This window comes from Vulpes lagopus, chromosome 6, assembly GCF_018345385.1.
Source record: "Vulpes lagopus strain Blue_001 chromosome 6, ASM1834538v1, whole genome shotgun sequence".
Lineage (NCBI taxonomy): Eukaryota > Metazoa > Chordata > Mammalia > Carnivora > Canidae > Vulpes > Vulpes lagopus.
This window is the reverse complement of record NC_054829.1, coordinates 82,614,217-82,627,502: the sequence shown is the minus strand read 5'-3', so window position 1 is coordinate 82,627,502 and position 13,286 is coordinate 82,614,217. Positions and strand designations below refer to the sequence as shown.

Below are 13,286 nucleotides of genomic sequence, written 5' to 3'. Positions count from 1 at the left end.
GGTGTGTGGAGCCTGCTTCTCCCTCTGGCTGTGTCTCTGCCTCTCTCTCTCTCTCTCTCTCTCTCTCTCTCTCTCTGTGTGACTATCATAAATAAATAAAAATTAAAAAAAAAAAAAAAAAGATTTGTGTGGAATCATAAAAGACTCCGAATAGCCAGGGGAATATTGAAAAAGAAAACCAGAGCCGGGGCATCACAATGCCAGATTTCAAGTTGTACTACAAAGCTGTGATCATCAAGACAGTGTGGTACTGCCACAAAAACAGAAACATAGATCAATGGAACAGAATAGAGAACCCAGAAATGGGCCCTCAACTCTATGGTCAACTAATATTTGACAAAGCAGGAAAGACTATCCACTGGAAAAAAGGACAGTCTCTTCAATTAAATGGTGCTGGGAAAATTGAGACAGTCACGTGCAGAAGAATGAAACTAGACCATTCTTTTACACCATACACAAAGATAAACTCAAAATGGTTGAAAGATCTAAATGTGAGAACAAGAATCCATCAAATCCTAGAGGAGAACACAGGCAACACCCTTTTGGAACTTGGCCACAGCAACTTTTTGCAAGATACATCTATGAAGGCAAGGGAAACAAAAGCAAAAATGAACTATTGGGACTTAATCAAGATAAAAAGCTTCTGCACAGCAAAAGAAACAGTCAGCAAAGCTAAGACAACCTACAAAATGGGAGAAGATATTTGCAAATGACATATCAGATAAAGGGCTAATATCCAACATCTATAAAGAACTTATTATACTCAACAGCAAAGAAACAAACAAACCAATCATGAAATGGGCAAAAGACATGAACAGAAATTTCATCAAAGAAGACATAGACATGCCTCCACATCACTTGCCATCAGGGAAATACAAATCAAAACCACAATGAGATACCACCTCACACCAGTAAGAATGGTGAAAATTAACAAGACAGCAAACAACAAATGTTGGAGAGGATGTGGAGAAGGGAATCTCTTGCACTGTTGGTGGGAATGTGAACTGGTACAGCCACTCTGGAAAACCGTGTGGAGATTCCATAAAGAGTTAAAAGAGAACCACCCTATGACTCAGCAATTGCACTGCCGGGGATTTACCCCAAAGATACAGATGTAGTGAAAAACCGAGACACCTGTACCCCAATGTTCATAGCAGGAATGTCCACAATAGTCAAACTGTGGAAGGAGCCTCGGTGTCCATTGGAAGATGAATGGATAAAGAAGATGTGGTCTATATATACAATGGAATATTATTACTCAGCCATCAGAAATGACAAATGCCCACCATTAGCTTCACTTGGTTGGAAATGGAGGGTATTATTTTGAGTGAAGTAAGTCAACCAGAGAAGGACAAACATTATATGGTTTCACTCATAGGGGGAATATAAAAAATAGTGAAAGGGATTAAAGGGGAAAGGAGAGAAAATGAGCGGGAAATATGAGAGAGGGTGACAGAACATGAGAGACTCCTAACTCTGGGAAATGAACAAGGGGTAGTAGAAGCGGAAGTGGGCGGAGGGATGGGGTGACTGGGTGACGGGACTGAGGGGGGCACTTGATGGGATGAGCACTGGGTGTTATACTATATGCTGGCAAATCGAAGTCCAATAATTTAAATAAATAAATAAATAAATAAATAAATAAATAAATGTAAACCAGCAGGTATAAATGTTGAACCTCTCTGGTCAGGCTTGTTGCAAAGGCCCTGGCCAATGTCAACATTAGGAGCCTCATCTGCAATGAAGGAGTTGGTGGACCCACCCCAGCAGCTGGTGCTGTATCAGCAGGAGGTCCTGCTCCCTCCACCACTGCTGTCCCAGCTGAGGAGAAGAAAGCAGAAGCACAGAAAGAAGAATCAGAAGACTCTGATGATGCCACGGCTTTGGTCTTTTTGATTAAGCCTCTTCTGTAACCTATTCGATAAAAAGCCTTTAAAAAAAAGTGAAACATGCAAGCCACAGATAGAAAAGATACTTGCAGTTCAAGTATCTGGAAAAAAAAAAAATCTCTTATCTAGAATATATTTAAAACTCCTATAAATCAACAAAAGATGAACAACCCAATTAAAAATCAGACAAAATGCTTAAATAGGCACTTGACTACAGATAATATCCAAATGCCCAATAAGCATATTAAAAGGTACCCAACCTCAATACTCATTAGGTTAATACAAATTATAAGCACAAGTAGATACCATTATACTTCCACTAGAATGAGTGATATAAAAAACACTAACAAACCTGAGTCCTGATGAGGATGTAGGGGAACTAACCTCATCTATACCTGATGGGAGTGTAAAGTGATCTACACTCTGGAAAACCACTGGCAGTATTTACTAAAACTAAACATGTGTACTCTATAACCCAAATATTCCACTCTTGGATATATATCCAAGAGAACTGAATGTCTATGTCCACAAAAAGATAAACAAATATTTTTATAGAAGCTTTATCCATAATAGCTCTACACTAGAAAAAGTTTTAATGCTCATCAATAAGAAAGCAAGGCTCACTAGTTAAATGGAATTCTACAAATCAATAAGGAATGGTTCATGCATGAATGCATCTCACAGATGTTATGTTGAGTGAAAAAGGACAGACACAAAAGGGTATATACTGAATGGTTCCATTTATGTGCATTTCAAAAACAAGCAAACCCAATTCATGGGGACAGAAGTAGAACAGTGGTTGTATTGGAGGCAGTTACTGGGAAGGGGCATGAGGGAACCTCTGGGCATGCTGGAAATATTACCCAGCTTGACCTGGATAGTTGTTAGATATGTATGTATGTGACAAAATGTATTGGGCTCTACTCTTAAGAATAATGTACTAAATGCAATGTACTTTAAAACATACAGGTCTATATATATCCACATATATCTTTTATCTTAATAAAAAGTAAAAACAATTTAAAAAGAGAGAGATGACAAATGAAGAGGTAATACTTTGGGACACCTGGGTGGTTGAGTGGTTGAGCCTTCGGCTCAGGGTGTGTGTGATCTCAGGGTCCTGGGATTGAGTCCTACATCAGGCTCCTTGCAGGGAGCCTGCTTCTCCGTCTGGCTTGTGTCTCTGCCTCTCTCTCTCTCTCTCTCTCTCTCTGTCTCATGAATAAATAAATAAAATCTTAAAAAAAAAAGAAGAGATAATACTTTGATTCATAACAGAGTAAAACCCAAAGGGGTTAGATTAGCCAGAGAAGGCTCCAGGGATAAAACATCTTTTTACTGAGCACTCAATAGAAAAAATGGAAAGTAAGTGACAAGCACCAAATATTTTTTCCTTAAAAAACATTAGGGAGGTGGACACCTCGGTGGCTCAGTCAATTAAGCATCCGACTCTTGGTTTTAGCTCAGATCTTGATCTCATGGTTGTAAGTCCAAGGCCCAAGTTGGGCTCTACATTGGGCATGGAGCCTACTTAAAAAAAAACAAAAAAAAAAACTATAGAGGAAAATAAATTTAATTATGGTGCTTGCATCTGCCCTATCTATTTATCATCATCAACAAATATTTATTGAACATCCATTTATCTATGAACTAAAGTTCACTATGTTGATCCTGATTTCCTGGCATTTAAATCTAAAGGCAAATAAAACATACCCACATGAAAATGGATCACGGTCACTATTTAGAATCAGAATGAGGGGATCCCTGGGTGGCGCAGCAGTTTGGCGCCTGCCTTTGGCTCAGGGCGCGATCCTGGAGACCCGGGATCGAATCCCACATCAGGCTCCCGGTGCATGGAGCCTGCTTCTCCCTCTGCCTGTGTCTCTGCCTCTCTCTCTCTCTCTGTGACTATCATAAATAAATAAAAAAAAAAAAAAAAAAAAAGAATCAGAATGAGTAGAATAGGTATGTATTAATAGATCTTTCACCTACAGTAATAATGAATTAGATGATCGGACCAAGTCTACCTCAAAACAAAAACATAAAAAGCTGAAAGAAATGCAAAAAAAAAAATTAATAGCATAAAATCCTAACAACAAAGAGAAAATAGGAGAGAATAAGAGTACAAAGAGCTTCCGCCTAAAAGCATCTGGGGACTGTGGAAAGACACCTGAGAGACAGAGTGGCACTTGGGGTGGGCTCTGCCTCAGGGCATTCTACCAATCTGCTGGAAACACTGAAGCAAGTTGCAATTTCTAGCCAACTACAGAGCTAGAAGAAAAGGAATCTGAGATCCATGCTTTGCCAAGAGAGCAATCAGTACCACTTTGGAAATTAGATTACAATTTCTATTTTAAGGATCATCTAGGTAAACCAAAAAATTCTGAAGCCTTGATCCTAGAGAGCTAGCACCCTCAGGTGACTGGCAGAAGGAAATGAAAATCCTCCAGGGAAGATTATATCCTAGGCCTCCAAATGTCCCTAAAAGTATGTTTTTAAATAACTTGCCCGACAAAGATTACAACCCACATGATAATATGAGCTAGGATCAACAAAAGCAACAGGTAATAGAAACAAGCAAGGACTCCAGATACAGGAGACTATCAAAAAGACTGTACAATTGTATATTAAGTACAATTATACTTATCAGGTTAATAGAGATAAATCCAGGCTTTAAAGTTTCTGCAAGAGGGACACCTGGGTGGCTCAGTGGTTGAGCATCTCCCTCCTGGGATCGAGTCCCACACTGGGCTCCCCATGGGGAGCCTGCTTCTCCCTCTGCTTATGTTTCTGCCTCTTTCTCTGTGTCTTCCATGAATAAATAAAATCTTTAAAAATAAATCAATCAATAAATAAAAATAAAGCTTTAGCAAGAAACTGAGAACCATAAAAAGTATCATTTGAATAAAGAACCACTGGGGCAGCTGGCTGGCTCAGTTGGTAGAGCATGCAACTTTTGATCTCAGGGTCATAAGTCCAAGCCCCACGTTGGGCATGGAGCCTACTTGAAATAAACATTTTAAAATATATATTAAAACGAGAAAGGGGATCCCTGGGTGGCGCAGCGGTTTGGCGCCTGCCTTTGGCCCAGGGCGCGATCCTGGAGACCCGGGATCGAATCCCACATCAGGCTCCCGGTGCATGGAGCCTGCCTCTCCCTCCGCCTGTGTCTCTGCCTCTCTCTCTCTCTCTCTGTGACTATCATAAATAAATAAAAAATTAAAAAAAATAAAAAAAAAAAAAATAAAACGAGAAAGAAAAGAAAAAAGAACCACTAAAAAATACTATAGCCAAGCTTACTCAATGAACTTCTTAACAGTAAATTAAATGCATTTGAAAAACTGATAAACTAAGGAGGCAGGACAGAAAAACCTGTCCAGAATAAAGCACTGAAGTGCTAAGTACAGAAGACAGGGTAAGAGACACAGAGATCACAGTAAGAGGGCCTAACAGAGGTTTCACTGGAATCCTAGAGAAGAAAACAGAATGGAACACAGGCTACATTTGAAAATATATGGCTGAAACATCTCAGGACCATGAAAAAATCTAAAACATCCAATTAAACAAATGCAGTGAAGCACAACTAGGATAATGCAGTATTTACAAATAAAACCAAAACAAAATTTAAAAAAATACAACTCTTTCACCTTCTGTATCTATGCCCCTTGCAATGTGACTCTGTAGCTCTTTACAACAAGATGTAGAGTTTCTTTTCCCACCATTTGATCAGGGCTTGTTTTGATTAATAGAATTTGATAGAAGTGAAGTGCCTATTCTGAACCTAGACAGACCTCGAGGTCTTTTTTTTTTTTAAAGATTTTATTTATTTATTTGAGAGACAGAGAGCAAGTACATGCATGAGAGAGAGAGAGAGAGAAGCAGACTTCCCAGTGAGCAGGGAACCTGATGTGGAGCTCAATTCTAGGACCCTGAGATCATGACCTGAGCCTAAGGTAGACACTTAATTGACTGAGCTACCCAGGTGCCATATGAGGTCTTGTATATGTCTTTTTCTCTTGGAACCCTGCTGTGGCCATATGAATAAGGATCAGGCTAAACTAGTGGACAATGAAATATGTAGCCCAGTCACCTCCACTGCCCCCACCAAGATGCCAAAGCAGTGGCGCCTATTTGACCTGCATCTGACTACAGACACATGTAGGAGACCATGTGGAATCCATGTAGTTCTCCACTCTACATGGTGAGAACCATCCAACTGGGCCCAGCGAACCAACATAATTATAAGCAAAGCAAATGATTGTTGTTTTAATCCACTAAGTCTTAGAGTGGTTTATTTCACAGTAAAAGTCAACTGACAGAGAAATATAAAAACAAATACACATAGACACATCATAAAGAAGTTTCAGAAAATTAAACACAATAATATTTAGGACAGAGAAATAATTTCCTTACAAACCAAAACCGCAATGAGATACCACTTCACACAGATCAGAATGGCTAAAATTAACAACACAGGAAACAATAAATGTTGGTGAGGATGCCAAGAAAGGGGAATTGGGAATGCAACCTGGTGCAGACACTCTGGAAAAGTATGAAGGTTCCTCAAAAAGTTAAAACTAGAACTATCCAAAAAAAAAAAAAAAAAAAAAACTAGAACTATCCTACAACCCAGCAACTGTACTACAAGGTATTTACCCAAAGGACACAAAAATAGTGATTCAAAGAGATACATGTACCCCAATGTTTACAGCAGCAATGTCCACAATAGCCAAAATAAAAAAAAACAACACAAAAAACAGATGTCCATTGACAGATGAATGGATAAAGAATACACACACACACACACACACACACACATACACACAAACATTATCCAGTCATCAAAAAGAATGAAATTTTGTCATTTGCAACTACATGGATGAACTAGAGGGTATGATGCTAAGTGAAATAAGTCAGAAAAAAACAAATACTGTATAATTTCACTCATATGTGGAATTTAAGAACTAAAAGATGAACATAGAGAAAGGGAAGGAAAAATAAGGTAAAAACAGAGAGGCAGGCAAACCATAAGAGACCCTTAACTATAGAGCAGAAACTGAGGGTTGCTAGAGGAGAGGTAGGTAGAGGGACATGGTAATTGGGTAAAGAGCATTAAGGAGGGCACTTGATGGAATGAGCACGGAGTGTTATATGCAACTGATGAATCACTGAATTCTATCCTTGAAACTAATAATATATTACATGTTAACTAAATTGAATTTAAATAAAAGTTTTTTTAAAAAAGAAAAATGATAATATGCAAAAGAATCTCAGTAAGATTAACAACTGATTTCTCAGCAAATTTCAATTAAGATTAAAATTTAAAACGTCAAAAAGAAAAGAAATAATTTTCTAAATAAGGTTGATCTTTAAGCATTCTAAATATTTCTTTTTTTTTTAAGATTTTATTTATTTATTCATGACAGACACAGAGAGAGAGAGAGAGAGAGAGAAAGAGAGAGAGGGAGGCAGAGACACAGGTAGAGGGAGAAGCAGGCTCCATGCAGGGAACCAGACATGGGACTCAATCTCGGGTCTCCAGGATCACACCCCGAGCCAAAGACAGCACTAAACCGCTGCTGGGCCACCGGGGCTGCCCAGCATTCTAAATATTTCAATGTAATGTGAAGTGGGAAAGAGTGGAGGAAGAGAGTTATTCTAGGCTTAAAAAAAAAAAAAATCGCTATCTGAAATGTAGTCTAGTTTGGGGAAGATAATATAAGGCCAAAACATAGATAGATGTGTTTAGTTAAGGGGTATGAGCCAAGCAGATAGGTTGTATTACGGCCTTGCCACTAGCTATGTGACCTCCAGCAAGATATTTCACCTCTGTACTTCGGTTTTCTCATACATAATTTAAGTATTACTCATTAAGGATTAAAACATATAAATAAAGATGTGCCTGGCACAGTAAACACCAGATGTCAGGGAACTTCACTCTTGAGATGGGAACCACTAAAACTATTGTGTAGGGGAATAACAGAGAACCAGAGAATCTGAGTTACAAGGGGCCCTTGAGATTATATAGTCTTAACCTCTGGTTTGCGTGTGTCCTTCATTTTTTGACAATTCTATTCTACTCTATTATTAAAAAGTTCTAATCCAAAGTCCACCTCTGTAAGGCAGAGGAGTCCATTTTCTTTTCTGCAAAACAGCCTTTCTAATAGTCAAAGAGAGCTGAAAGGTCTCCCATTATTGTCTTTTTTCCATGCTAACAGCTTCTTGTAAAACGAAATGTTTAGACTCCAAAGACCTGATGTTCTTTTTTGGGTACCTTGTGTTTCGAGAACTGGGACAGAACTGGGACGAGGGGAAAAAAGGTCCTATTTCCATAGAATTAACTCTACAAAGACCTATAATTCATAGCATCATACCCACCCTCAAAAGATCACATTCTAATTGGAAAAGCAGACAAGTAAACAGACCATTAAAACAATTAAGTGCGGATCCCTGGGTGGCGCAGCGGTTTGGCGCCTGCCTTTGGCCCAGGGCGCGATCCCGGAGACCCGGGATCGAATCCCACGTCGGGCTCCCGGTGCATGGAGCCTGCTCCTCCCTCTGCCTGTGTCTCTGCCTGCCTCTCTCTCTCTCTCTCTCTCTAACTATCATAAATAATAAAAAAAAAATTAAAACAATTAAGTGCTATGATAGAGGTAAATATAGTCTGCCACTGGGGACAAAAGCAACAAACCAGGTCCTTTGTGTGTGGATAGTTATGACTATGTGTTGGTGGCTGTTCAGAAAAGGCTTTTTGGAAGAAATAACATCTCAACTGAATTTCAAAGAACTGAGTACCTTTTAGCCAAGTAATTAAGACAGGTTATCATAACTACCTATTCAAATGGTCCCTCTTCAAAGTTCTCCTCTCTTCTAAAGCTCTGTATGAGATAATGAACATGATGCATAACATGTACAAAAGTAGTTTATAAAATTTGCAAAAATGCATCTCACATGGCCAACGTCTTATGTCAACATTAGATTGTTGTGCTAACTCATAGTTATGAGAAAGCATTTCTAATTGAAGTTTGGGTGAGAAAAGCATATAGGGCTGGTAGGTTAAAAATAAGTTTTTTAGAGTAGACAAACATGGGTTCAAATATAAGCTCTGTACCTTTCTAGCTATTCATTAATTCAACTATCACTTACTAAATGACTGCTCTGTTATAAATATTCTGCTAATTGCTAGAAACACACAGTATGAATATTTTAGAGACGAATTTACTCTGCCATCCCATTCCTTAATATGATTTCTTTGTTACTCAAATCCTAAAACTACTGATACATTTCAAGAGTGTTTTCCTCATAGAGAGGTAGCTGGCAGAACTGTTTTTTTTTTTTATGAAAATAAATATTTGACATATTCTTATCCAGATAGGACCAGATATGTACCTGTAGGGAAGGCCAAGAAGGTATCAGTTATCAGGCACAATAATCTCATGTAATAGACCATTACAGTAATGGCCTCCAATGAATCATGCCCCCCATCTGTCCATACCCCTTTGTAATGTAACTTGGCCACTCCTCTCATAAAGAGGCACACACCATTTTTTCCTCCCTTGAATCTGGGCTGGTCTTGTGACTTACTTTGACCTGTTTTAGAAAACTGATCTCATAAGATTTCCATGGCTAGCCTTAGAAGTGTAGCAACTTCTACTCTCATGCTTTTGGAACACTTCTATGGCTCTGTAAGGAGCTACTGAATGAGAGACCATGTGGAGAGACAGACTCAGCCAAGAGCCTGATGTATATATTGAGTCCATTTTAGCCCCACCAGCCCCAACTGAGCTCCCAGCGGAGTCTGCATGAGTAAGCTCAGACTGGAACAGCACAACAGTCCAGTCAACCCAAAGAATCCTGAAAAATAATTATTTTACTCTACTAAGTTTTTGTTTTCTTACATAGTAATACATAACTAAAGCACCCTATAAGATTGCTTATTCAGAGCTGAGGAAGCAAATTCTTAGCTTAAGTTTCAGAATTCAAGAATACTTGAAAAACTGTATCTCTTCCAATAAATAATGTACTTCATTTTCTTCAACAAAACAAAACAAAAAGCAAAGGGGGGGGAGGAATATTAGTGGAGCATGGGGAAAAATAAATGCTCATTTTACTTTCATCCAAATCTGTAAAAATTACGTGCAGAAGGAATTAAACCATGAAGACACATTCACCTTATTTACCATCCAAGGAATAAGTCAATGTATGTATTTACTAACTGCTCTACAATAATAGTAACAAAGACAATTTTGTGGCACTAAGCGTCAGGTACTGCTCTAAGTGATATGTATGATATAAGTGTATATACACACACACATACTCATTTTGTCCTCAGACAATAAGTCCTATGATACCCATTTTCATGAGAAGGAAACTGCAGTACATAGTAGCTAAATTCAAGATACACAACTAGATTTCCCACTGATAAAACTAGATTACATTTGCCATCAGAGAAAAGATAGCAGACCTCACATAAAACCCAGTAAAGGCAAAAAAAAAAAAAAAAAAACCAGTAAAGGCTTCAAAGGCCAGGTTAGAGCAGGTGTGTCCCATTTATACAGATCAACACGATCTCAGCGGTCAGGATGTAAATATTACCATCAACTTGAAACGCATACTTTAAACAGAATGCAAGTTCAATACAAAAGAACAGCACTGTATAATCTACAAAAAGAAAACGGACAGTATCTTCCTACCTACCTACGATTAACACTATTGAATAACTGCTTGCAGGACAAGCACATGTCACAAATTTTAACGTGCAGTGGATCTAAGCCTTCAACATAAATTCCTAAACAATTCAGATTCCTGCAAATATCACTAACCCTGACTCACACTGTGAGGACGTTCCGCTTATGTGCCCCTCTTCAGAGTTGGTAGCGGAGAGAACCCAAAACATAAGTATTCACAGAAGACGGTCTCGGTGGTTCTGAACAAGACAGCGGCCATACCTCCTCAGCCCCCGTCAGCCTTGAGAAGCCATCTCCCAGAAAACTCTGCATCGAGGTCCCATAATATAAATTTCCCTCAATTAAAAAAAAAAAAAAAGAAAAGGCTCCACGGAGAGACCAGAATTCGGTGTGTGATACTGGCCAGCGATGAAAAGAGGCACCAAGGAAAGCTAAGAAGGCCATGGGAGCAGTCGTCCCTCAGGCTATGCTTCCAGAGTGTTAAGAAACCGGTAAGGATGCTATCAAAGATTAAACAAGTGGACAGTCACCCCAGGTCTCTTGCCCCTGAAGGCTTCCCTGCGCAAGGTCCCCACCAGCTTTCTGCTGCCCCCAATTTTTGCGTCCATAAACGACCTCAGGCCCGCCCCCTTGGCGGTCAGGCCGGCTCACATCCCAAAGCCGCCGTCAGTCCAAGAACAGGTCTACGGCTTCCCTCCCCACATTCCAGGCCCCTGGGAAATACTCACTTGCCCGCCAGATCTTTATGAGAGCCGCTCGAATTCATGAGCTGGGCCAAATCCTGCCGCACGGCTGCCGCCATCTTTCTTCCAGCTCAGCAGAGGCTGCTGGGCCTCGCACAGACCAAAAGAAAACGACTGCAGTCCTCCAGAGTGCAGCTAGAGGGAACCCGAGATGCCATAGAGTAGCGACTGCGTGGGCCAGAGCGCCCGGCGTGAGAGCTTGTGCGAGGTCCGTCCGCAGAGTTGAGTGACGCGAAGCTCCACTCACGTCCGAGGCCCGCCCAGGAGTCTCCCACAGGCTCCGGCTCGCGCGCTCCCACTTAGGATTGGCGGATGAAGTCCAAGGCGTGTGTTGCTTGTGCAACTGCAGTAAGTGCCCGGTGCCCAGAATTACCGCGTCGTCGTTAGTTAAGTTCCGTGTCTCGCTTAGGCGGTGTCCTGTTCCTCGTTCTTTAAGACAGCCCTTAAACGACTCGTGTTAAACAATTTTTTTTTTATTTCCAATTCGCCACAGACTGGTACAGTCTTTATTTCTTGTAAAATACAATAAAAATGTGCATATTTCTCCCTAACTTTGTACCCTTCATATAGGTTGATGGTGGTGCATCCCAGTTTGTCCAGGACGGTGCCATTTTCCGTCTGTTGTCCGGGAGTGATTACTAATAACACGCCCTTTTACTCTAGAAACTACCATCTGGATGATAAAATTATATGGTCACCCATCTTTATATCTAATTGTGTTCATTACTCATGTATGCTTATAGAATTTTTTTTTCTGCAAGTATATGTAGATTGTTAAACTTTCTTGCTTTCACATAAGACAGCACATTCCCCTTGATTTTTTTTATTTTTGGGGGGGCCTCTTACCATGTATATCCGAAGAGCTTCCTCATCATTTTTTTTTTTAACTGGAGAGTATGGTCATAGTTTTATCTTTATAGCTAGACATTTAAGTTATTTTTAATCAATCAACCAGTGCTGCAATAAAGAATTACCTACCAACAACAGGTAGGAGTGCCATTCCCTGCAGACTTTTGAATTTTGCCTTCATGATATGGAACAAATAGCATATTCCCTCTATTGGGAAGGGGAAAGAAAAGAAGACTACAACAAGGAAATTCTTCAAGAAAATAATGTGGAGATTGCCTACATCAATTCTGATACCAATCTGTTAGCAAGATTTTAGTCACATGACTAGGCCCAGCAACAATGAGGCTAGAAATTTCGTTTCCAATTGGACAGCCCTTTGTCTAAGAAAAGGATGGGTCTAAAGGGACAATCACTAATCTCTTCTACAGTCTGTTCCTCTGATTACCTAAATAGCTGTGTGTATTCTTACAGTGGAACACTCTTACCGCTAAAGAACAGAGAGCAATTCCCTATTCAGTTTCTATACCAACTCAGAAAGCAGGGTATCTGATGATGCACAACCCTGTCCATCAGATTGGGATATGTCTTTTCATGACCCAGAGTTATATACACTATAAAACAAATTATCTGGGGATCCCTGGGTGGCGCAGTGGTTTAGCGCCTGCCTTTGGCCCAGGGCGCGATCCTGGAGACCTGGGATCGAATCCCACGTCGGGCTCCCGGTGCATGGAGCCTGCTTCTCCCTCTGCCTGTGTCTCTGCCTCTCTCTCTCTCACTGTGTGCCTATCATAAAAAAAAAAAAAAAAAAAAAATTAAAACAAATTATCTGCCTCATGCATTTACGTGTAATACAAAACAACCGTGGAATAGAAACAGGATAACCACAGTTACAACATGAAAAAAGTAGAATGTGAAACCCATAGCATTTATTTCTCCATAGCAGTGGTGGAATCCGGGGCAGGAATTATGAATACTCACTACCCTAGTAGGATGTAAGTTCCTTGGTTAAACTCTGGTTCTGCTCTTTGAGAGGATCTCCACCATCCATCATACTCTGGGCCCCAGCTTTGCTCTAGGAATACAAGTTAGCTCGAGGTTGGAGAGTATTCCCTCTTTGG

General features: G+C 40.0%; 1 protein-coding gene across 2 annotated transcripts in view; it reads right to left on the bottom strand.

The window, feature by feature from the left end:
- Nucleotides 1–11,567, bottom strand: part of COPS4 (COP9 signalosome subunit 4) — a 41,262-nt gene extending 29,695 nt beyond the window's left edge. Inside the window, exon 1 of one of the 2 annotated variants that reach the window (XM_041760006.1) lies at nucleotides 11,305–11,567. In XM_041760006.1, coding sequence (XP_041615940.1) covers nucleotides 11,305–11,378 — 74 coding nt within the window. In that variant the 5' untranslated portion in view covers nucleotides 11,379–11,567. The remainder of the gene's footprint in view (nucleotides 1–11,304) is intronic. The other variant, XM_041760005.1, reaches the window with a different exon arrangement.
- Between the last annotated feature and the right edge of the window lie 1,719 nt (nucleotides 11,568–13,286).